Source organism: Drosophila hydei, unplaced genomic scaffold (assembly GCF_003285905.1).
Source record: "Drosophila hydei strain 15085-1641.00,03,60 unplaced genomic scaffold, DhydRS2 tig00008139-arrow-pilon, whole genome shotgun sequence".
Lineage (NCBI taxonomy): Eukaryota > Metazoa > Arthropoda > Insecta > Diptera > Drosophilidae > Drosophila > Drosophila hydei.
The window spans coordinates 3,074,009-3,100,649 of record NW_022045847.1 but is presented as its reverse complement, the minus strand read 5'-3'; the positions used below and the strand labels follow the sequence as shown (position 1 = coordinate 3,100,649).

The 26,641-nt window shown below is 34.4% G+C and overlaps 2 protein-coding genes across 3 annotated transcripts in view; one reads left to right on the top strand and one right to left on the bottom strand.

The window, feature by feature from the left end:
• Nucleotides 1-6,060: 6,060 nt before the first annotated feature.
• LOC111600846 (MICOS complex subunit Mic10-like) lies at nt 6,061-8,839 on the bottom strand. Of its 2 annotated transcripts, none has more exons than XM_023317150.2 (3): nt 8,670-8,839; nt 8,489-8,575; nt 6,061-6,221 (listed from the first exon to the last, which is right to left on the bottom strand). In XM_023317150.2, the coding sequence occupies exons 2-3, from the start codon at nt 8,571-8,573 to the stop codon at nt 6,085-6,087; spliced, it is 222 nt and encodes a 73-aa protein (XP_023172918.1). In that variant the 5' UTR covers nt 8,574-8,575; nt 8,670-8,839; the 3' UTR covers nt 6,061-6,084. The 2 variants fall into 2 exon arrangements, with proteins under 2 accessions (XP_023172918.1, XP_023172919.1); XM_023317151.2 differs by having other exon boundaries at nt 8,675-8,839.
• Nucleotides 8,840-10,477: 1,638 nt separating this feature from the next.
• LOC111600841 (forkhead box protein P1) overlaps nt 10,478-26,641 on the top strand; it is a 77,649-nt gene continuing 61,485 nt past the window's right edge. Inside the window, exons 1-2 of the mRNA XM_023317146.2 lie at nt 10,478-10,636; nt 23,115-23,672. Of these exons, the coding sequence (XP_023172914.1) occupies nt 23,131-23,672 (542 nt within the window). The 5' untranslated portion in view covers nt 10,478-10,636; nt 23,115-23,130. The remainder of the gene's footprint in view (nt 10,637-23,114; nt 23,673-26,641) is intronic.

Genomic DNA, 26,641 nt, shown 5'->3' with positions numbered 1-26,641 from the left:
TCTACTGATGTCCTAACTACAATGTCCTAACTACTGATAAGTGCCTTGAATCCTATAACCCTGTGTCAAAAACTGATGTAAGCTCTGCTGGTTTTGGATTAATGCTCTTCCAAAACCAAACTGATGGCAAATTTCATCCGGTATGTTTATTTATCAAAGACTACCTGAAACTGGAACTGAACTGGAAACATTAGCTACTGTATATGCCTTAAAGCATTTTGAGGCTTATTTCAAGTTTATTCCGTTCACAGAAGTATGGTGGATCTTCCGCGAAAATTGCCCGTTGGGCATTGCGGTTCGACATTTATAATTATATGATGTTGATGCACTGACCAGATTTTATACTGTGGCATATGTGGATGATTTGGCTAATATTTTTTTTTTGGATACAGAAACATGGTAGGAAATTGTAAATCTTCGTAGTAATCTGGAGGTTCAGGATATGTCTAAAATCGATCTACGGGAATGTGATGTGTGTGGACAAGTGTGGTTTGCCGATGAAGAACACTATTGGTTCCCTTTTTCGAAATCTTATGTCAACAATAACATGAAGTACTGCCTTACACGTATCTATCGATCACTTGAGTCCACTTCCCTCTATAAAATTCAGGAAAAAATATCTGCTGTTTATTATTAACGCCTGCACTAAGTTTGTAAAACTATATCCAGCCGCTACTACTAGTTCTCTTTAATTGTATAAACCCAGTATTTTGTTAACTATAGTCGACCGCGTCGTATCATCAATGATCTTGATACGTGCTTTACTTCTGCCGAATTTCCCGATTTCCTGCATTCAAATCATATAGTTTAAGTATATAATTCCACTTCCTCTCTTCGTGGCAATGGCCAGGTTGAACTGACTAAGCCGTTAAATCATGCCGATTTGATGCAACAACTTTCGAAGACCGAAATTGTTAACCGAATGTTTGAGTCATGGGTTTGCCGATTGCGACATGCATTCAGTGGACGCTCGTACGACAGTATTGCAAAACATCGTCAATTCACAAGGGTATAACATCGAATATTATAGTGTCCTGTGAGTTTTAAAGAAGGTGATTTCGAGCTCATTAAAAATGTTGATTCGACGGTGAGTGTGAACAAAAAACTCATTAAGCGATACCGGGTTCCATATTTAATTAATAAGAAACTTCTGTATGATCGATATGTCATCGTGTTGGAAGTATCCAAACTAAAATTATGGCTAACGTCTGAAACCGAAATTGCGTTTCTGACGTCTAGACAAGGCAATACAATCCAATCGCAATAATATTGATGCCCTGATAATTATCAGCAGAATCGTGGCCGATTCCCTATTAGGATGGTCGAGCTGTAAAGTGCTTATGTTTAGTTTATATCGCTTGTCGTATATTGTTAAGTGTAAATATATATATGTTGTCCCTCTAAAGTTAAATGTCTCTAAGTATGAATAACCATTGATTGTATAATGTTAAGGAGTGTGATCGGGCTTCGCTCTTGTTTTCCGGCTAAGCTGAGATCGACAGACGTGACTGCGGTTCAGCAAAAAAAAGCGAAATTTAAGAACAAAAGCCATCACCAATTTTAGTCAGAAAATTTAGCGTTCTTATAATGAAAGTGGAGTGGGATCAGGGTATCTCCTAGTCGAGCACCCCGACTAGCGCTAACTTACTTGTTTTAAAATATGTTCGTTAATAAAAGAATCAGAGAAATATTTGGAAGAAAACGAAGACTAGAAAATCTCGGTTTTCAAAGATGGGAGTCATGGTAGCTCTTTTAATGTTAATGATATTTTGTGAAGCTTAAATGCAGATTTAAACACTATGGAAATTAAAATGTATTTTTCAAATATGCTGCAACCCCAACAAGACGTAAAAATTGATCAAAGTAGCCAATATGCAGAAAAATAGCAAATTCCTCAGAAAATCATCAAGTGAAACCTATCAAATGGAGAAAATTCAATAAAGCATACTGAAGAGTTTAACATGTGTATTCGTTGGACTGCACCTTAGAGAATGGTCATTAGAGTGGCCGTTATATAAGACAACATTGCCAATAGAAATTGCTCAATAACAACACCGACCTAATAAAAAATAAAAGCACGAAAGGAAACGATCAGTTTTGTGTATAGCAAATAGCTTTGATTCGTTGGGTTGACTATCCCCTGCTATACTTAAGAGGGAACTATGGAGTGTAGAAAAAAACAAATGAAAACCGACAATACTACACAAAGACTCAAACCACCATTGCCTACGCATCTGTACCAACACCGCCACTTCTCCTTACGATTCTTCGAGTGGATATAATATAGATAGATAGATAAAGAATAGATGGATATATATATAACATAGTATAAAATGCGTACGCTTGGAGTTGCTTGTCACGTTATTTGGCAATTTGGCCAAAGGTTTTGTTTAATAACTTCTGTTTTACTTAATCGATTTTAATTAAATTTTTAGCGTATGATCTACATATTCGATTGGGGTAATTTTCAACTTAGTAAGAATGCAAACTCCTTCACATATTAACTCTTTTCAACTAAACTTAAGTTTGAAGAATTTTGGGAAATTTGGACCGGTATCCAAAATATAACAATAAATATAACAATAATAAAAATTTTAGAAAATATACAAAAACTAATACAAAATTTGGAGCCTCTAGCTCTTAAGCCGAGGGAGGTATAATTTAATAGCTGCATTTCGATCATGTTTTTATCGATAACAATTAAATGGCAATAGTTATCGATTATTTAAAACAAGTTTGATATGCGCGTATGGACCTACAAAAAACTACTAGGCAGTTGCTGAGATTGACGCATTCACTCATTCGGACAGACGGACAGGGCTCAAACGGTTCGAATTGTCGTCCTGATCAAGAACATATATACTTTATGGGGTCAGCCACTCATCCTTCTGCCTGTTATTCATATATCATTTTCAATTCAATTACTTAAAATTATGTTAACTTTCTTAAAACTCTGACTACAGTTTGCAGTTACTAGCTGGATCTGTGTTGTTCTATATTGCTTGTCGTTCGAGTCCAGTGAGCTGGCACCAGAAAGTAAAGGTTTCTTACCCGACAATGGTGAATGTCGACGGTGGACAGCATGTCCGGTTTCGATTTCCAACAAGTTCATTATATGTTGGAAACAAGTACGTCCGGTTTATTGTCTAGTTAGTCAGGGTTCTGTTGATAAGAATACAACGAAGAGCGTTATCCCCAAGTCTGGGTCATCCTTCTTCTTGCCGTAGAAAGGTAAAAGTTAGTTTCCTCACCTGCAGTTATTCTTGACCAAGACGGCTTCACATACTTTAAAGACCCTTTTTCCCCCTTTTATATCTACTATGTCATTTTACTCGATCTAAGCTCTTGGATGTATTTTGGCGAGGCGGAATTTACATCTTTATGCTCGCTTTCGGTTACCGAATGGATGGATCCACGATCTTAGGTTTAATCACATATTTCCATAAGGGGTGGAACCACTCCACTTAGCCGTTTGATGCGCTGTAGTGTGGCGGTGAGTTTCCGATGCTTACACCATTATTTTTCGTTAGTAGAGACCATATTTTCTCACACTTCGCAATCGATATATTTTGCACAGGGTAAGACATTCATCAATAACAAAAGATGAGGTCTGAAGTGATTTGGTCAGTTTATCCACATAAGTGAGGAAGAACTTATTATCTGTTGAGAAGATTTAAGCGTGTAATATTGTGTCTACTTGTGAAAGAACTGCAGCATTATACTTTTTTTGTGCACAACCTACAGCCAAGGCCCACTTAATTGACTAACTTAGTCAGTTTGGGAACGTAATATTCCGCCATGATTTGCTTGACGTTTTCTTGAGCTACCTTGAGGACTTGGTTAAGCCAAAAAATACATACATAAGATCGTAAGATTTTTATCGACTTGTGCTGAATCATGGTCAGGGCGGTAGACTGTACTTACTACACCCTGGACACTATTTAGCTACGGAAGCAGCTTAATGGGTTTTCAGTTGGGTTAATCGTGCATGTTACAGACACCTTGCTAAGGAAAGTAGACACATCGGTCTCAGGATCCTTGTGATTGCTTTGTATGGCATACACATTTTTGCGCGTGATTTTCTTATAAAATAAAAATATTGAACGTGTTTCCCCTATTTGCGTCCTCCGGCGCTTGATTTTGTTGTTGGGGTTACTTTTGGATACTGAGAATGCTCAGGCATGAACATAGAGCATATTCAAGAATTCTAAGCATGCCGTTGACGCACTCAACCACTTGCAGGGAGTGGAATAGGAATAGATCAAATTACATGCTTAGATTCTAAAATTAAACATACGAGCGTTGACCCTTACACAGTCAGCACTTAATAAGCTAGATAGAGATGAAATACGCTTGAGTCAGATTATAAGAACTCTAGCTCAGACGAATAAAGATCATTACGCAACTGAACGCCACCACAGTCAAGTGTATTCACAGCAGCTTACGAGCTTTTAAGTCAAGTTAAGATGAGGAATCGTTCCTACTTCACGGCGGGTTTTCCATTTTTAATATTTTCCGTAGATAAGACTGCTCTGATACCGTAGGAAGAGCGTCAAATGGCTTTTTAAAATCTGGGTTGCGGAGGATTATGTGTTTTAAGGACAGAATATTTTCAAGCTTATCGAAAGCATTGAACTTAAGAGCAATAAAGTTGACGGATGTTTTCAAGGATTTACTAACCTTTATGTTTATTATGTTTACTAAACTTTCAATTTTCTCGCTTTGCTGGTGGATGGCTTGATAAAACATCTACAGTAACTTGGCTTCCCGAACTTATGGATCGCATTTGCTTTTTTCTTGTTTCTTTTGAAATCACCGCTGGATACAATAAAACCTAGAAGCTCGACATATTTTTAAAAAAAGGTCAACTTTATTGTTAAACTCTCTTATATTAGCCTATCGACATTTAAGGACCTGTTTAATGTCCGTACCGTATACGAGCCCTGATTTTTAACGATGTTATCTCGCAGCTCTTCATCAATTATCCGTTGAGAAATGCTTCCATCGTTCTCAAGGCCGAATGACTATACCACATTGATAGGAGGATATCTAAAAGCATATATTTATCTATCTATATCTATCGGAAAAGTTTCGATTTTTTTGTTTACTTTTAGGAAGTTTATTACAAGTGGAAACTTTCTGAAACATGAAAAATTTGAATTTATTTCTTAATTTAAATAATATCTTCAAAGCCTTTTCCTTCTTCATTACTTGCTCCAGAAGAATCTCCTTGGTTGATGGATACTGATTCGTACTAGCTAAGGCGCCATAAATTACACAAGTCGAGCGCTTGATATTGCAAGTCGTAAGTTGGGTGCATGTAATTCCTACACCGAGTTTAATTTTTATCGAAAACAAAATATTTTGTTTATGGGTGACAACTGCATTACAGCTTGTCTTTGCTGCACAGGTTGCTTAATTTCATAGCTCATGTCGTCAAATTCTTTTATTATTAATTTTTGTATTTTTTGGGACGTCACAATTGTAAACCGACTGTTATGAATATTTGGCCCTTCGGTTACATTAGAGGAGTTCTTAAGAATCGGTAATGGAAGTTTAAAAAAAATATAGTGTCTGCAATATATTTGGGGAATATAATCGTAAGTCATCCTTTCAACTTAAAATTCATTCACGAATTTAATATAGTTACTAACAAATCTTCTTTGCAAGCATATTTATTTTACTGTCTGTAACATTTATAGTCATTATCGGTCTATCTAAGATGAATGATAAACGTCATACAAATGAAGTGGATGGTGAATTTCGTTGGATCTATTATTCGTAGCTATAGAAAGAGTTTAATATTGAAAAACTTCCATATTGAACCTTGCCTCCTTAGTCAAAATCCAAATTGGAAAAATTTTCTAATAAATTATTTTGATTAATACAATATCAATTAAATATCGGAAAATTAGATATTTTAGTAATTTTTAATTTACGTGATTTACATGACGTAACGCATCCGATTTTACTTAAAATTATATTTGTTAATTGGTTTAATATTTATTTTGTTCCAAAATCAACTTGATACAACATATTTGTATTAAAATTACAGTTTTATTGTATATACATTTGCAAAAACAATTATTTTACTGAGTTTAAGTTGTTTTCACAAGTACTGTAAGCCACACCAACGCCAAAACCAGCACCAAGCCATGCAGGCCACAAACGTCTTCGTAAAAATAATAATGACACAACTGATCCAATAATAAGACCCCCACCTGTAAATAAAAAATTAGCTTGTTAATTTTGTAAAAAAATCGGGATTATATCATACATATTTCCTTTCTGGCAAGTCTGCTTTTGCCTGCCGCATGTATTTTAACTTGCCAACTAAGAAAATCCCTGATTACTACGAAAAGCTTCGTTTCTTCCTTGTTCAATTTTCAGAATATACATACCATTCATATGGGTATGTAATTGCCAAAGAACCAGTCTCTGGTATTTGAAATAAGTTTCTATCGGTTTCGGGAATATTTTTTTGGATATGAATGGATAATTCGAAGTATTAAATCATCGATTCTTATCGATAAAACAATAATACTATTTCTTGAGTAAAACTATAAAAAAACAAGTAAAAAAGCTCTAGTCGGGGTGCCCGACTAGGAGATACCCTGATCCCAGTCCTATTTGCGTTTATTAAGATTTTCCGTAGTTTGTATCGAGTATTAAAAAAAAAGAAAACAAATAAAAAAATATATTACGAGACCAGGATTCGAACCCGGATTGTTTGCGCAACGTGCACCAACTCTACCAACACCGCTACTTCAAAATTAAAAAATAAATAAAAAAAAAAAATATTTCATCTCCACCGGTCTCGAACACTGGGTCTAGCTGCATATGAGCGCTGCCTCTACCAACGCAGCCACTGCACCTCTTACAAGAGTTGCAAATTTGAAGTTGAGTAGCAGCTGAGGATTCAAGCAGTACTCAATCGCAACTTCGATTCTTGGAATTGAAAAGAATACACGCATTTGAATGTATTGTGCACACGCATAGGAAAAATGCGTGCGCGTAGCGCTGCTGACATGTGCTTTTGCAAATTGGCCAAACGTTTTGTTTAATAACTTGTGTTACTTAATGGATTTTAATGAAATTTCAGCATATGATCTACATATCCTATTGGCTTGGTTAAGATGCAAACGCCTTCACCTAATGGCCCTAGTTCCAACTAAACTTAAATTTTAAGAATTTGGGGGATTTTGGACCCGGTATCCAAAATCCAACAAAAAAATTAAAATTGCATAAAATATACATAAAACTAAATACAAAATTTGGAGGCTCTAGCTCTTAAGACGTTAGAGATATAATTTATTTACTGCATTTCAAGAATGTTTTTATTCGATAACAATTAAATGCGAATAATTATCGAATATTTCAAACAAACTTGACCTGCGCGGACCTATACACGGACCTACAAATGTCTCTAGCTCTTATAGATGCTGAGATCCACGCGTTCACACATACGGACAGACGGACAATCGACTCGGTTTGTCGTCCTGATCAAGAATATATATACTTTCCCATTTTCAATGCGATCAGGATATAAAAAAAAAACTAAAAATGTGTAACAAAAAGTATCTCTGAATTCATGTTTACTTCTGAATTCCTTCCAATTTAGCTGGGAAATTGTCGATTTCGAAACTAAGACTGAATTACTCTAATTTTTTAACTGCCTGGGAAAAGATAATGGTTTGCTGATATCTAATTGATTTATTATAATCACAACTTTGACAAACCGGTTGCAGAATTAGTTGAAAAGTTTTCTATATGAAGGAAAACCATTTACAATGTTATAAATCACGCGGAAAACGAAGGTAGACTTGAAGAAAAGAGCACATGTGGGCGTAAAAGAAAGATTTGCTATCGGGCAAATATCAGTACAAACAGTTGCCAAGGGCTCTAAGGAAAATGTGACTTAGATGTGTCACATGAAACAGGTCATACTCGGCATAAATACTCTTTAAGAGTTGCACGAAAGAAACCACTGCCTTTATTAGTAAATGTAAAAAAGCGCTTTAATTTTGCTGTAAACATAATTACTTAGCCGGCAAAATATTGGGAAAGCGTCATATTTTGCAACGAAACGAAATAAGGTGGGTTAATTCCATGAGCACGTAATACTACGGGAGTTCATAATTATTAAAATAAGCATTTGTTTTCTATTTTAAGTTAAGAACGATCAAAACATTTTGTGACTTTATATTAGTAATATTTCTAATAAGATCTCTAAAATCTTTGAATGGTTTATTCTCTTCATTTAGGAAAGGCTATATTATATATCCGTCAGATATTTTGACTTGTTTTAGTCAATGTCTATTTTTTTTCTACTACTTTTTCGACTTTCGACTTGTCAAATTTATGTGCAAAAACTCATTCTATTCCTTTTATGCCTATTTGCTGGCTAAAAAATTTTAATTTTTTTATATCTTGATATATTATTTTTAACCGAATCAATACAGTATATTATATAATAGTGAGCACTCACTTCCTTTAACGATTGTATCAGAGACACATCGGTCCAATTTCACGCCAACTTGTTCTTCTGAAAATCCCATCTCGTTGGCTGGCATTACTGTAAAATTTATAAATATAATTTGAAACTATTACTTTTTTCTAAATTTATATTTTTTAGGTAAGGTTCTCTAATAGAGTTGAGCGATATTTACTTAACCTGTTACTTGTAGCAAGTATTAGAAATTCACAAATTAGCAGTGACTAAGAACAAAATAGTTGGTGGTACGCAAAGATTTACTTTTGACAATTTTTACTAAAAGATTTGATTTATACGGGGAATACTGAAGTCATAGTATTGGACATCGTAAACTAGTACTAATACCTATATTCATCTATTATTGGTTACTCATTTTATTCAGTGTTGCCAAATTTCAGGGCTTCTACACCCAGATCAGCTGGTAAAAAAAGCCAGAAAAAGCTAGAATACAAATTTTAAGTCTAGCAATATAGCTTATTTTTTGTATTATGAATCAACTCATTGCTTAATTATACAATTTTTTGTCTCAACAAAAGTTTTGTATGTATCTATATACATAAATCTAAAAATTAATTTGTTTTAAATGAATATATAAATATATTACCTTATGTCTAAAATTGAATTTAAAAAAATTGAATTTGAATAAACGTATTTCTAAATATTGCCTACATAATATTCATTTGACTAAAAAGGAGATCGATCTCTGCATTATCATACAAGGAGAAATATGCAGAGCAAAAAAAATATAATAAAAACCCATTTAATGTCTATCGCTTCCAGATAGTTGTCTTATTGTATCATCTATATTTTCCCATCTAACAAATTTGATGCCAAGCGTTGTGAAATGCCTTGCTTTTTATGATCGGATGTTATTCCCGCATTCTATTTGTTGAACGCCATAACGGAAATATTAAAATTGCCAACGAAGGTTGTATTCTGGAATAGATCTGATGAGCCATGTAAGCCCTAAGCACTTATGCTATGTACCCATTGTTAATGGCAAGCCAGGGTATTTTTAGTTTGTGAAATTGGATGTATGTAGTTATGAGTCGATCTCTAAAGACATATTTCTGTATATATTATGACACACTATGAGCATATATTTTTTTCGATAACGCCTTATTATCGATAATAATCGATAATTTGACCAGGTTTTGAGTTCCTCACTTGAACACCCCATTCGTCTCGAATTTGAAAAAACGTATTTTCGAATCTAGAGACTTGTTCTTTAACAAATACGTACGTGTGTATGGTGTTATAACTTGTTCTTTAACAAATACATGCGTGCGGCTGGTATTATTACACTCTGAAAATATATTTAAGAAGGTGCATATAGAAAAAAAGTTATTCAACAACTTATAGTAAAGCCCATATTGCAGCTCAAGTGCAGTCGCTTCGTATACTGCTCTTCAAACAGAGCGCGTGTGTGTATACATGTAATCTAATAAATAATAATAATTCCCTTAAATGAGCTTAAATCTATCTGTTGTACACAATATAATTAGAAACTTTAAATTTACATTATTAAAGACAGATTGTCTACAAGATTATATTTTTTTTGTAAGACCTGTTATGATATCCTAAATTCATTCAATATATATTGAAATCCAGTTTTTCACATCGGACATCTTTTAAGCTGTGCATATAAATTAGCAGTTCATTGAATGCTTTTTAGATAAATAAGGAAATTCTCCATGCGTATAATACTTGGGTTGACTTTAAATATAAGTTAACTGAATTGGATGTGGAAACGGATGCATTCGATGAATTTTAAAAAAACATCGATTGCTGGTAATGCATGATGGCTGAATATAACTGATGAGTTACATTCACTAAACTTATAACAACAATCGATTTTTGTATAGACCTAATCTAAGTTGAACAGCATTGATAACTTTATTTCCACAATATTTATTCCAAAAGAAATATATATTTTTTATATGTATTTATAAGTATATATTTGCTTTTAAGAAGTTTGTCCACTTCTGAAATAGTTTTAATGTGTTTGCGTATGGGTACATATTATTTTAAACTAATGCAAAATGTGTACATTTGTGGTATCTACTTACATGCATACATACACATTTAAATGTGGGTGTAAATGTCTCAACTCTGAGATGCAATATTTCATATACAAAAAACGTAAATAATTGATTAGGTAACTTTTAGACTAATGTATGTAATGAATATATTTACGTCATTGTTATTTTGTGTATGAGAAAGACGTGTATATATTTTTTTGACTGAAAAGCATTGGATGTACATTGCAAATTAGAATATTGCAAAAATATATTCTACTTTGATATGAGTATGTTCAAATATAAACAAAGTCTGCGTCTATATGTTTGTAAGCAATTGTAACTATTCTTTCATATGTATATATACAAATGAGATCCCAAATGGGTATTTGATGGTTATGTATAAACATTTATTTTTATGACATAGGATTCTTATTTTAGCCATATCCATAGAAATGTGATTTAAAAACTATTGGCACAGTAAGTAATAACTTTTGCTCCATTAGGTGGAAACCAAAAAAAAAAAAACCATTGGAAAATGTGTACACTTTTATGTAAATGTATACAAATAATTTTCTTTAAGAACATTAATTTATGATCAAATTTGGAGGCAATAATTTGTTCATGAATTAATGTTAAATAAAATTGTTATATGTATACATTTCTCCATGTTGATTACCAGGATTCCGAGTCGGTTGTAGTACTCTTCCTTAGGCAGGTCGCATATAAGATTAGGGTGGGAAGCTTACACTCCTAAATTGCTGATCTTGGGTTAATAATGTTAATAATGTTATATTTAAGAACAAGTTATTCATTAAAGCTTAAGCTTGAAGCCCTTGTACAAAAACATAATTCCCAAACAGAATAGAATTGATACTTAATCCAGAGGCGGACCTAGAAAATAACTTGGATACAAGGTATATTTAGATAGGTGATAGTCAGGTCAAAGGTGACGAGGTAATTCCTTTCTATCAGAATTGTCGGACTGCCATCTATGTTAAATCTTGCGGACCACTCGTTAATGATGATAACCTCTTCATCCAATGTGGTGTACAATGCATACGACATATTGCCGTTGTTGCCAACTTGCAGAATGTTGCATAGTTAGTTGTAAATCAATTAATGTGAACTCTACCCTTAACCTTAGCATACTTAATTAGTATATGAATGGTACTATCAGACTAAAAGACTTAGCTATTCCCATTGAACTTACTTTGGTGACCTCTTTCAAACTTTAATTCCGAATCATTAAGATCGAAAATTGTGGGATTTTTAATATATGATCTAGTAAGTTTTGAGCATTCAGTTCTATATTTTTACTGTATTGAACAGTTAATTTAACTGTCTTTTTGTTTCTGTGTTGATAAGTACCTGTCTATTTTGTGGTTCTTTAAGTCTCGGACATCCAAATTTCTGCACCATTAAAGCGAAACGTTATATATCTACATCTCACAAGTTTCGCATATGCGATTGGTGAAATAAATCGGATATATTAATGATATTGTTTACAGTGCTTATAAAGATGGCTATTTTTAATGGTATTTTCTATAATGGTCGAAAAGATTATATAACTACGTTGATTATATACTAACGCGAATAGTAATTTCAAAATAGTGTGAAAAAAAGATTAAAAATTATTCCGATGAAATATATTAAATCATTTAATTCATGTAGTCATTTGATACGAAACATCTAAGAAAGTTTGTAGTCGGGCGGTCCATCTGTCTGTCTGTCCGTCTGCCCGTATGTGTAAATGCGGCGACATATATCTCGCACGGTTTCAGAGCGGGAACCTCCAAATTTTGTATTTAGTTTTATGTATATTTAATGCAATTTTGATTTTTCTTATATTTTGGTTACCGGCTTCAAATTTCCCCAAATTCTTAAAATATAAGTTCACTTGGAAGTAGGGCCAATAAGTGAAGAAGATTGCATTTCTAGGAATCCAATAGAATATGTAGATCATGTGCTGAACATTTCAATAAAATCCATTGAGTAAAACAGAAGTTATTAAACAAAACGTTTGGCCAATTTTCAAAAGTACTGTCATGCAGCGCCAAGCGGACGCATTGCACACATACAGTCAACTGCGTGTAGTCTTTTCTATCTCAACAATCCAAATTCCGATTGAATTCTCCTTGAATTGTCAGCTGCAACTTAAGTTGCGATTTGCATCTTTTTGCGGTGATGGTAGAGGCGGCGCTCCAAAGCTAAAATCTCTGGGTTCGTGCCTGGCTGGCCGCGAAGGGACATATTCTGTTTTTAAATTATGAAGTGGCGGTGTCAATAGAGTTGATGCGCGTTGCATAGACAATGTGGGCTCGCATCTTGATGTCGCAACGTCGATTTTTATTTGTTTTTTTTTTTTGTTTTCAATATTCGATACAAACCATTAATAATCGCAGATAGGACTAGGATCAGGGTATTTTCAAGTCGGGCACCCCGACTAGAGCTATCTTGTTATAGTTAGGAATGTATAAATATGAGTAAATAATACATGTAGTTGATGTTTGGTTTTACATATATATGTGCATATAGATATACTTGAAAGGGTCAGTTCCCAAACAGGAGTTTGCCTCTGTCGCTCCTACAGACTGGGCCCGAGGCCTGCGGTAGGCACAAAGAATGGCCTGCGTTAAAGCTATAAAAGCAACAGTAACACGATAGTAAACGTGGAAATTAACATAAAAGTGCCGAAAACCAACGAGGGTAAAATTATTAAACATTGAAGGACATCGATTCGTGAACCTTAGGCAATAACCGTAACCAGCAAGAATTTGATGCTGCACAGATAAAAAGGGCTAGGAGTTTGCAAATCCTATGAAGAAAAGAGCACGGAAAGAGTGCTGTGCAATCTTGGGGTTCCTCAGATGTGCTTACGAGCGAGTCCAGCCTTTGGAGAGCACTGTACCACATCCGAGTGTACCGCCGGTGTGCGTAAGCGGATTTGCTAAACAAAATCTACTACTAGATCCTGCGTACAGGTGAGTTCTGTGATAGCAGGAGTAGCTGAGGCATGGAATACTCACTTTTGTAATAGCAATTGTAACCCCAAATGTGAGGAAAATATATACCAGTTCCAATATTGAAATATTATGACTTATTGTTATGGTATGGCACGAACAGACTATCGACTGAATTCGGTCTAGCGTGAACTCAGGATAAGCCGAAAGCGAAAAAGATCTCAAGGAAGAAAGAAAAGAATAATACGTAATAATTTGTCAGGACCTTGCACGCAATGCGGAGCCAACTTGGTAAGTGTGTTGCCATAAATGAAGGAAGGATTCGTATTCCGCTCAGAGAAAAAGGAATCTGGTGTTGTGCAAGACGGCGGTCAGCATTCTGTACACCAGTGCTGTCTTCAGGATACGATCATGGGAAGCCGCATCCACCCCGCAACAACAAAGAAGTACACTTGGGCGAAGAAGCCCGACGATGGCACAATGAAGCTAGTGGAGTTTCTGAGCCAGGTTGATGGGTCAGCAGAGATCTCTATCGATTGTGTATGTGACAAACAACAATCACTAAACAGCGTGGTCAAAATTTGTGACCAAATTGCAAGAGTATTTTGAAGTCACTCAACAAAGGCCAATGGTTAGAGAGGCATTTGAGATATACACGGAGGAAATGCAAATCGTTATACGCCCATGAGGTTTTGTTGCAGCGCGCGAGACTAAAAAAAAATGCAATATATAAAGTTTGGGGGCTCTACTTTTTAAGCCGTTTGAAACATAATTTAATAGCTGGGTTTCGATCATCTGTTTAATCGATAACAATATTATGATAACTGTTATCGATTATTTTTAACAAACTTGATATGCGTGTGATAAACACGAGCGTATACATATAGGGATAGACTGACTGGGCTAAATCGACTGATGTTCTAGTTTCCCGTGATTGCCTAAGTTTTTGCTCATATAGCTGATATATCTATTCAGCAATTTGCGTCGTCTTGAAGGAATATGAAATTCTGTCATCTATTCACCAAGTTGTCACCGCATTACAATGTGCTTGTCAAGTTCAACTGAAAATTAAGTCAAGAAGTCTGCTTTGACTTTTGACAACTTTTGTTGGCGATTTAATGAACTGCTTGACAAACGTTGCATTGAGCACTCAAAAGGCCTTCACAGCACAATTGAAATGGTCAAGAGGAAGAGCAGAAAATATCGGCTGGGTTGATTTTCAGCATCTGAACAATAGATCCGTAATGTATGCATCTCCACTGCCACGACTACACGAGCCTGGAAAAGGATTGTTTCAGTGGTAAGAGTGCTCCACTCTATAGCAGTAATATTCAAAAGATTGCTGGATCGAGAAATTTGGCCCGGAGGAAATGTCGCAAGCATTTGCGTACCTTAATTGATAATACACTCCAGAAGTATAAGAACAACTGTTTAGAGGTTTTCAGGCAAGGGTTGTCGGCCACAATGCGACGGATTAATGGCATTCGTAGAGCTGAAGCCGCCAACGAACGAAGATGTGGAAGTTTCGTCGTGGTATCGCCATTTTCCGAACTTCCCAACAGTGCATACGCTCCACGCAGATGTAAGCAATTATATACTTATATTATATACTAGGGCAATCGTGACTAATTCCTCTGAGATTGGACACCGCATCATATCATATGTTAGTAGGACACTGAATACTGTGCAGCGAAACTATTAAGCTATGGAGTAGGAGTGTCTGGCTATAATCTGGATATAATATATAATATAATCTGCAAACTGACGTCATATTTTAAGGGCTACCATTTTGTGATAAATACCTACATGGCAATAAAGTGGCTCAACTCAATAGGGAACCCTTTGGGGATGATCGCCAAAAGGGCATTGGAGCTTCAACAGTTTGCCTTTGAGATCCGATCCACAAGATACCAAGATTTGACGGATCATATGCGGTGGTCAGTTTCATCTCCCCGGCTATCTTCCAGATCAGCTCAAGCTTGCAGCAAATATATTTTTTGACTTAGTAATTGAAATTTAAGCCCTCGTTTTATTCTAGGATTGAATTTTAGGAAAATATTCTTGATCAGGACGACAAGTCGAGTCGATTGAGCCCTGTCCGTCTGTCTGTCCGTATGTGTGAATGCGTCGATCTCAGCATCTATAAGAACTAAAGACTTAAAGACTGACTTGTAGGTTCGTTTATAGCATGCGCATATCTAGTTTGTTTAAAATATTAGATAACTATTCCCGTTATATTGTTATTGATCGAAATGCACTTATTAAATTATATCTCGCACGGCTTATGAGCTTGAGCCTCCAAGTTTTGTATTTAGTTTTATGTATATTTTCAACAATTTTGATTTTTGTTATATTGTGGATACCAACTGCAAATTTCCCCAAATTCTTATAATTTCAGTTCAGTTGGAAATGGGGCCAATATGTGATGGAGTTTGCAATTCTACCAAGCCAATCAAATATGTACATCATATGCTGAAAATTTCATTAAAATCCATTAAGTAAAACAGAAGTTATTAAACAAATTTGCATATTATACAATTGCATAAATACATTCAAATGCGTGTGTTCTTATCTATTTGAAGAATCGAAATTGCGATTGAATTGTGCTTGAATTGTCAGCTGCTACTTAAATTGAGATTTACAAGACAGTACACGGGCGCTCGAAAGCGAAAATCTTTGGGTTCGTGCCTGGCTGACGCCGAATGGAGATTTTTTTGTTTCTTATTTTTTTTTTATAAAGTGGCGGTGTCGGTAGAGTTGATGCGCGTTGCGTAGACACTATGGGTTCGGTTTGTATTTGTTTTTTTTAATACTCCATACAGACTATGGAAATCAGGGTATCTCCTAGTCGATCACTCCGACTAAAACTTTCTTACTTGTTATTCAGGGTAATTCTCACATCTATTATTGTTATTATGTATTTAGTTATTAGACATGATCCTTAATGAAGTAAAAGAGTAAAATGGTTTTGTGCAACGTCAGTCTTGCTGTCCGTCCGTCTGTCAGTATGAACGCAAACCATTTCGCCGCTATTGATAGAGACTTTAAATTTGAAAAACGACAACTAGGGGCATGGCAAATCGGGAAATGCTACATCTGATATGACAGAAACGCTTTTAGTTAAATTGCTAGATCTTAGAATTTAGAACAAGCATTGACAACGTGAAAAAAAATTAAAATTAAAACAATTAAAATTCCTACTATAGGCGTGATAAATCGGATCTTAGTATATATATAGAATTTTGAATAAATACAATCCATATTCAAACATAGGGGGCGTGGAACACCGGAATACGATATTCCCAAAAGTGTTAGAGTTAGAAGCCTAGTAACACGTATATTCAGTTACTTTTATCCTTCTGTACTTCTTTTCGAAATTTACAATTATATATATATATATATATATATATATATATATATGTGTGTGCAAAATCGAAAAAAAAACATTTTTTACTGTTCAATAACCATTTTTAAAAACTAGGTTTGTTTCAGCAACGCATTAAAAATGGAAATTCACGGTATAAAAGCTTAGTTAAAATGTATGTAACAGGCAGGAAGCAGAACCCATATAGGAGGGATCGAGTTGATTTTAAATACATATTCCATTACGAAGTATCTTTTTTTATCGATTAAGAACGAAAACTTTTGATTTTTGTATTGTAGCTTAAATCCCATAAAAGACGGATCATAGAATTTACTCTGGAGTTACATTACAGCATTGAATACAAAAATTTAATATATTTCAAAATTTGAATACCTCCCGTCTTTCCGAAAAATCCGCTAGAAAAAAAGCAATCCAACAATTTATTTCCGTTAAAGTGTTGTGAGAAGCGATTAAGGTATACATATATACATTTGTTTAAATACATGTATTTCTTGTATATAAATACATAAATACATTTATATATGTAGTTATAGGTGTTACATTATAGTTGCATAAAAAAATTTAATTCTTAATTTATAATGGAGTACAATTCTTTTTTGATTTGTGCTAAGTTAATAATTTTGAGTTCTATTTCTGCTTTGTCATTTTGGTCTAGGGTGCCAAAGAGATATTTATTTACTATATATATATATATATATATATATATATATATTCTTGATCAGGACGATAAGCCGAGTCGATTGAGCCCTGTCCGTCTGTCCGTCTGTCCGTATGTGTGAACGCGTGGATCTCAGCATCTATAAGAGCTAGAGAATTTGTAGGTCCATGTATAGCACGCTCATGTCAAGTTTGTTTCAAATATTCGATAACTATTCGCATTTAATTGTTATCGAATTGTGCTGAATTATTAGCTGCTACTTATGTTCAAATTTGCAACTGCTCGCGTAAGCAGAGCCCAGTGGAGATGATACATTATATTTGTTGTTTAATTTTTTTTTTAATTATCTAGTGGCGGTGTTGGTAGAGTTGGTGCACGTTGCGCAAATAATCCGGGTTCAAACTACGGAAAATTTAAAAAAACTCAGAGGACTGGGATCAGGGTATCTCCTAGTCGGGCATCCCGACTAGAGCTTTCTTACTTGTTTTAAGTTGGCTTTGCGTAATTTGTCGAATACCTTTTTTATATCTCTGAAAAGTTGTTGGGGCGTTTTTAAGTCCGAATAGCATTCGAGTGAGTTCATAGTGCCTTTCTTTTGTTGAGAATGCAGTTTTTGCAATCGATTAGGGTTCATTTGGATTTTGGCAAGGTTGATGGCATTGAAATATTGACATTTGCCTAATTTATCAAGAATTTCTTCCATGATAAGTCTATAGTAGCTTCATTTAATCCACGTTAGTCGATAACTAAGCGGTAGTTCTTTTCTTTGGAAGCGTCCCCTTTTGGGTACGATCCATATAGGTAAACAATAGGGTGAATAAGAACTTCGCATGATTCCCTGTTCTAACATTTCGTTGATTTATTTATTGACTTCCAGGTCAAGAATTTGAGGTGTTTGTATCTATTGTATGTCGTTATAGTCGTGAAGGATTTTTTTTAGTTTCTCTGTTTTTTCTGGACTTAAATGATCCAGTCTGTATTAATTTCTTTCCTCTATATAGTTATTTATCTCAGTGTTTCGTTACCGTATTGGAAATATAACGTGTAGTTCCCTATAGTTACGTTGTCTTCTGCTTAACTAATGACAGCTTTGCATACCGAGAGGTAGTTTTTACGTATTAATATATTATAAGTGGATGAGAATTGGACAATAGAATTTTTGTTTAATAGGACAAAGTTGATACGCTTTTATTCCGTTCTATTATGCATTTAATAGATTACACTTTTAGATACTCTTTAGTCTCTTATAAATTGAAATAATTTTCATTGATATGATGTGTAGAAGAGCCAGTATCTCTTATCTATCTTGAGGAGAGAGTTTATATGAGAGAGTTTTTATGATAAGTTGGATATATTGGTTTGGTTTGGATGTTTTTTGGAGTTGGTCCGAGGCAAGGGTCAACGATCGTATGTCTTATTTTAGAGTTTCAGCAGGTAATTTGATCTATTGCTATTGCACTCCCTGAAAGTGGTTGAGTGCGTAGACGGCATGCTCAGAATTCTTTAATATGCTGTATGTTCATGCCTGAACATTGATAATTTAAAGAATTCTGTTGTGTTTTTAGTAAAGTTAGCTTAAATTTGATGATTAGTTGAATTGTTTTGTCCTGGAAGGATAGGTTGTTAGTTATTCTGTCTGTAGTTGGTTTGGTTCTAGTTTGGTTTAGAGTAAGTTTGGTGATTGTTTAGATTCTTTTGGTTAGTGCTATGACTTGGTGGGGTTTGAATTGTTCTTAGGTTTATCTGTGAAGCTATTTTCATACAGATTTAAATTAGACACGGTTGAAATATCAAATTTCCTTAGGGTCATATAAAGTCTGTATGGTAATTTTCTGGTAATAACTTTTTTAACTGTGTTTTTCATGGCGTTAGTGTAAAGTGTTGTATTAGTGATGTCGCCTTCTATGGTTACCTTATTAGTAATTATAAACGTTTTTTTTTTTCTAAATCTTCGATGAACTTACGAAGGCTTTCAGTAAATTTGGTGTTGTATAGTCGTCGCAATAATTTTGCGCAAGGTGTGTGAGTCTTGCCCGTAGGTTACCCCAACCGGTAGGCTGTAAGAGTTAAGACACTCTCTGTGCATCTGCAGTTAGCTGCATCTCGATAGTCCCGAACAGCACGCTGTGTTGGCGGACGTCCCTCTTTGGGTACAATTGCATGATATAGTCAATCCGTCTGATGAATATACTCAATGTATTGGTGTCACCATTAAGCATAAGCACTTGCCGTAAAAGGGTTGGGACTTGGAGAGGAGGGCGTCTGACAATTCTAGAGTCATGTTGAAGCCGATTAATTGATTAGGAACTTGTTCACTTAAGAGTTTATATTTTTTTTTATTTAAACGAGCAGCTACGTTGGTTCTTTATCGGATACAATTTTTATCGTTTAACACAATGTTTATAGTTTGCTAGCGATTTTCCTTAGTGACACTAGTCTTAAATGTTTCTGATAATGCACTTTATTTTTATTCTACGGGCTGCGCCAATTATAGGTTTTACGTTATAACGAGTTATGCGTAAGTGGCCTGATCCCTCATCGCTTACACAGAATAGAAAATAAGTTATAAAATTGAAAATGGACAGGAGTGAGTAACGTTCACTTAGTCGTGCGAGGAAGAGCTACGCAATCTTGTGAGTACTCAAGTGTGCTTACAGCGAATCAATCCAAAGCAGAGTACTGTTTTAGTGGGGAGTACAGTGCGAGTTATTCCGGTACCAGGTGTGTTAAAAAATTATAAGATCCTGAGGACTTGTGTGTTTCTAGGAGGCGAGGCGATGATTAAAAACTTTATACTAAGGCATAAGGGAATTGTCTAAAACCCATGAGAACATGTAGCAGAAAAATTTATACTTTTTACTAACGTAGGTAACTTCAAATACAAATATTATTGGTGGGAATACGCAGTCGACTGAATTCAGCTCGAACTATTCTACCGGTCGTTACAGTGTAGGTGTGTGTATATATGTTATATATCTATAAAGAAATCGAATAAAAATTGGTATATTAACTCTTCGCAGCGTTTAGGGTATATACTAATAAATCAGTCCAGACTAGAGCGCTGTTGTTTGTTTTATCTGTAACGTCAGCTTTGTCTGCGTCTGTTTTCCAATTTAAATGATAAATCTATTTTGGGTATATTGAAGTTTCACTTATATTTTTATTGATTTTGAATAATTGAATTTGCAAGGAGTAAAGTTATCTACAAATTGTAGATTTTGTCTTCATGTTTCTTTGATATTTCGCTAACATCTGCTTAATCATAGGCTCATGCCTTGGGATCTCTCTGATAGCCAACTGCCAGCTTCAAAAATGGAAAATGTTTTCAAATGGCAAGGAATTTTCTAAGAATATCGACATGTGTCAGTCCACCACCATGGCTATACTGAACTTTTTGCTCAAGATAAAGTATAAAGAGTGCATTTTTTAAATGCAAGCTCTGGACTCTAAATAGAGGCATACCTATTACAGATCCTTGAGGACTTATCCATTCAGTTTGCGTGGCAAACAGCATAAAAATATATATACTTGATTAAGACTACGAGCTAAGACGATTAAACCATGTCCGCCTGTCCGGCTGAGTGTTTGTCCATCAACACGAACGACCGATCCCGTGAACAACTTAAATTGTATTCCTAATTCAATTTTAAATTTATATTACCATGTATCTTTATTTTGCCAATAATTAATTAGTAAGTAATAACTTGAAAAATGTTATCCCGCTCTGAAAATTTGTTTGTTTTAGAAAGTCTCTTTAGCCTCTAAAATAAAACTTATTCAAATATATTTAAACATTTTCGATGGTATGTATTTAAGACTTAAGATTAAGGTCGGCTTTCAAGAATTTCGATGTAGAGGAAATCAACAGTAAGTTATTTGTTAAATTTTAAGTTTTTAACTGAAAATTTGTAGAAGTTACAGTCTTACACATTTCCCACACACCTAGCATACATTCTTGTCCAATCCTTAGAAGAATTAAATAAGGAGGAAAACTTTAATTTTGACTTAACAAAACCTGAGTACAGAGATATTTGGGTATTAAAATTCCTAGTAAAATTTGGAAGTAAGATGATAAATTGATTTCAGTCGATGAATAAACTTCTGAGCCTATAATCATAAATGGAATATAACGACAGAAATATAGAGAAAATTAATAATAATAGGCTAAAGAATTTAAATAATTTTAATAGGTTACCCCTACACAGAAATAGTTGTCCATAAAAAATTAATATCACAATACTACGTAGGTTACCGAAAATATATTATTAACCCGCGCTTAATAATCTAATTACGTTAATGAAGATAAGAAGTTAGGCTGCTAAGTATGCTTTAATGAAAAATAATTCTGATTTACTTCTTTTAAGCATATCGTGCTATGCTTTTAATTTACTATTTGTTTGATAATAAAATGTGATTAACAATGATTCGCTGCATTAATATCGAGTTATTGGTAAGTTTGTAATGCCTATGTAATGGCGATCATCGTAATTAGATTTATATAAAAAACACCGGATGACACAGTATAAGAAGCATAATCTCCTGTCAAGATGAGAATATCCAAAAAACAGAGCCAAAGACCCAACTGAAGATAGTGGGAACCGAAAGGTAACGGCAGACGCTATCAGATATTTCTAAATGGTTAACCATTATGGTTAATTATAACCTAACTATAAGTTGTGAATTATAAAAAAAGTAAAAAAAAAGCCAAAGAGTCTGAATACAGCATTACAGCTAAAAATGCAGTATTTCAAGACGAAGCCCATTTTCCGATTTGCCACGCCCCACATAAAATCTAAAGCTCTAATACGTTGCTTACTTAAATTTTCCACACATCCAAAGAGGCTTACATTTCTACCTATTTGCCCCTAGTGCTTATCGGAAATTTGGTTGATTCCTGAACGAGCTTATATTCAATATAATTAAGGTGAAAACAAATTATATACAATTCTGAACAACTCGGTTTTCGCTGTAGCAAAGGAAAATATTAAAGATCGTTGACGAAAAACTTTGAACGTAAGTTAATCCCTTTTTGCTGGAACTTCAAACACGCAAATGGACATCACCAATTTTGGGTTCAGCCAGGAATAATTTTTTTACCCTGATTCCATAGAAAATGAGAAATCAGGGTATAAGGGGTTTGGTTGACCCCATAAAGTGTATCCCTGTCCGTCCAACCGTTCGCATGTATTACTTAAGTTTAGATTTGCAACTTAGCGTGAAAGCAATGCCGTGGCGGTGATGGTAGAGATGGTAGAGGCGGCGCTCGTAGACGGCAATCTATGAGTTCGAGCCAGACAATTGCGGTTTTGGTAGAGATGATGCGCGTTGCGTAGGCAATGTTGGTTCGACTCGTGTTGTCATAATTTCGGTTTTAATATGTGTTATTAATACTCGATACAAACTATTGAAAATATTTAAAAACACAGATGGTCTGGGATCAGTGTATCTCCTAGTCAGGCCCCCGACTAGAGCTTTCTTACTTGTTTGTATGTATATTACTACAAATTATTAAGTATTGATATTTATTTATTCCATCTTACAAAATACAAAACATATAAAATTAGTAGTAATTGATTTTGATTTGATTTTCTTTCAGTTATTTTATTATTAGTATGCTTCGGTTTCCTGACGACGGATTTTCTGAAGACAATAAAGCTTCTCCACACATGGAAAGTCATCACCAAAAGGAATTTTTAAGCAAATCTCTTTACCATATGCCAATATCTTCGGAAATTTGCACTGAAAAAATTAAAAATAATTGCTTACAAAAGGATGGTGTTCCTAATAATGCAACATATGCAACACATATTATGAAGTCTAGTTCACCAACTTCTAGCTTAGGAGAATCAGTTTACGTTCCAGAGTTGGTTAATCAAATCCCAGTATCTCATGGTCAACAAATGCATACAATGACGTCAACTACTGATATCAACTTCTATAGTTTTCCTGATTTTATATCTGACCAAGAAAAGAATATATTATCAGATTCTGAGAAACTGCTTAGATCAAAAGAAAATGATATATATAATAATGAATATAATCACATACATGATGTTTTTGCCATTCGTAAATATTATCACCCCTTATTCGCTCATGGAATATGCAGGTGGCCTGGTTGTGAAGTTGACTTGGAAGATATAGCCTCGTTCGTAAAGTAAGTAATTTTTAATTTGGATGTAACTATTATGCTATATTAAGTTAAGACCTCTTTGAAAACAACACAGCAATATATTGTGCTCAGTAATTGTACGCTTCAGAACTTGTTCAAGTTATCAGTAATATATAAATACATATTCTTCCAAAAATATATCATTGATTTTTAGTAGTTCTCAAATGTAATATTTTAATTTTTTTAAATATATATTGACCATTTACTTCGAAAGGCATGGCCTATTATTATTATAGAGCCTTCGTATATTAACTCAGATACTTCAAGTAAAGTTGGTACAAATTGACCCGAAATTCTTTAACAAACAGAGGCACTTGAACTTCACTGTCTCTCAAATTCCTCAGGAACGGTAAAACTTAAGCTCAAAAATTTTTTGCGCCATTTCCCTAAAGGATAAGTAGAAAAACTAATAAAACTCCAATGCCACGATTTTATATGGACATTGAGCTTATATTAAGCAATAAAAAATATATGAAATTAAACTACATTGCAATAACAAAGTCACAATCGAATCGTCTATCATAAATGCGTGGAATTTGGCCATACATAACGATATTGTAATAAGCATTTTAATGTCTTTCCAAGTGAATGCATAAAATCAAAATACGCAGAAGAAACCTGCCACGACGGAATATCTGGAATAAAAATTATAAATCAAATTTCAACAGGTCATTTTCACGATATGGTTTGACATCAGTACAACTATCATCCTAATTCACGAGCACACATTGAAATCGCGTTTTAAGAGATATCCAAGAATTTGCTTAACTGTAATAGCTTAATTTCTGGTCCCTGCAAGTACTAGGGACCAACCATGGAGTATATTTAAAAATATATATTAATGTTAGTTGGACGCCCCGACTATTCGTGTCTTACTCGTTTATTATTTTGTTTTAGTTTTAACAAGACGCTCGACTGTATTGTTTTCGAAAACCAAACGTCTTGGGAGGAGGCTTTTTTATCTATGAATTTAGTTACTTTTCTTTTAATTTTGAAGTAGGTTAAAAGACGTACGTATGGAAAGCAATCAACAGGTTCAGGTTTCACACATTATATGTGGACTTATTATTTTATAAGGTATTATAAGGTTGCAAAACTGTGGAAATTATAGGTTTTTTTTTGGATATGCCTTTAAAAGATGAGGTCAAGAATAGCTCAAGGATCGAATTTTTAAGTTTTGGGCCTAAACTTTAAAAGCTATATATTTTATCGTCAATCTGAGTACATACTCTTTATTTCGAGTTAATTGCTTTTATAACATACCAGACATAGTATTATCCGATAAGTCACTGTTCTAGTGGTCGTAGGGGAAAAAATTTGAAGTCCTAATAATGGCGAAAAGCCTTCGTTTATACGAACAATGTTCAAGCAATAACATAAAATTTACCACTATCTTCGACATAACCATATCAATAGGGTTAAACTATTCTAAGGAAGAGGGATGTGTATTTGTAAGTAGCATATTCCCATTAGATAAGAGTTTGTCAAAAAATTTGCTAATGGATGACTATTGATGTTTTTTGCATAACCAAAATATGCTTATTGATAGCTTGGATTTAAAAAAATCTAATTCAGTTACTAACACAGTTACTAAAATTAAAAATTCTGAATTCTGAATCAAAACTAGATCTATTTTTAGTAAGCTGGAGTGTATACGAAGTGGAAATTGAGTGAACTATCTGCCAAATTAAAATCAGCACCTAGAAAATTGAATGCTATTATACAGCGCGAACTCTGTAATTAGAAAATTCTATCGATTCTAAGGCTCGTTATGGGTAATCGATCGCAGATTATTGAGTTGGTAAACTTCAACTCTATGGCCACAATAGTTATTAATAAGGATTCCGATCTCAATTCCGTCGAGAAGTTCCAACATCAAAGAGACAAATTATGCTCTTGATGCAGTCTGCAATATCGAAAGAAGAAGTGGGAGGGCACTCAGGGGGAGGAAAGTTTTCTACTAATGAGTTTCCATCTTAAGTCAAATTGTCAGCAAACGCGGTGTCGAGGATTTTAAAATGTGGATCAACTCATTCAAGGTTAAGATGGTCAGTTTGGCAAGTCAATGAAGATCGGTAGTATACATATATTGTATATAAGAAAATCACATAACTCCAAGTGTCTCCAAGGGTTTAGAGAGATATAAATTTAGAGAGATATAAGGAAGTCGGGTCGTTCTCTCTGTAATTGAATTGCTTAAAATAGAAGCCTCTGTTCCTGCTGCACTTGTCAGTCGAAGCAACGCACTTTATTGAATTATAATCGGACATCAATGAACACTATTGTGGCACATAAAGATCTAAGCGTAAAACCAATATATTCCACTGCCATGGTTACAATGTCCCCTTTAATGTCTCAAGCCAAGTTCTAGCACTGTTATCAAAAAAGGATCAGGAGCACTCAGGCCATGCCGTGCATTTTTGGATTCAGGACCTTAACGGAACTTAATTACCAATCGCTTCGCAATATAAGATGTCAGACGATTACTCATTCCTTATCGTTCTGAAATAGCGACTTTTAGACTTACAAAGGCATAAGGATCTCTTAGACTACAGCTGGATGAAACAAACACTTCATCAGAGCTGGTCCTCTCCTCGGGTAGTAGTGATTTGGATATATTAATTTCTCACCTCGATTACCAGTATATGCCCCAAACTTTCGTCGTTTATTGCAAACATTTGGAGAAGTGATTGCTTAACTTTTACCATCATTTAGCATTTTCATCAAAAGCATCACAGTGCAGGATCGCAAGATCGCTTTGATTTCAAAAATTCGCTTACAGTTTGGGCCATTGTTGGTATTAAAACTCGAATATATTCACAATATTTAAAGTGACTGGCATATATTTACCTTTTATATATATATATATCTTTTACTACAAGCAGAACATAACTAAAATGCTACATTTGCGTGTTCCAACAAGAATGCAAGAAGAATTAAGATTGTTTAACAAT

Coding starts and splice junctions, on each gene's coding strand:
- LOC111600846 (XM_023317150.2), bottom strand. CDS start 8,573: ATGCCAGCCAACGAGATGGGATTTTCAGAAGAACAAGTTGGCGTGAAA. Junction 6,222..8,488: donor TGATACAATCGTTAAAGGAA/GTGAGTGCTCAC, acceptor TTTTATTTACAG/GTGGGGGTCTTATTATTGGA.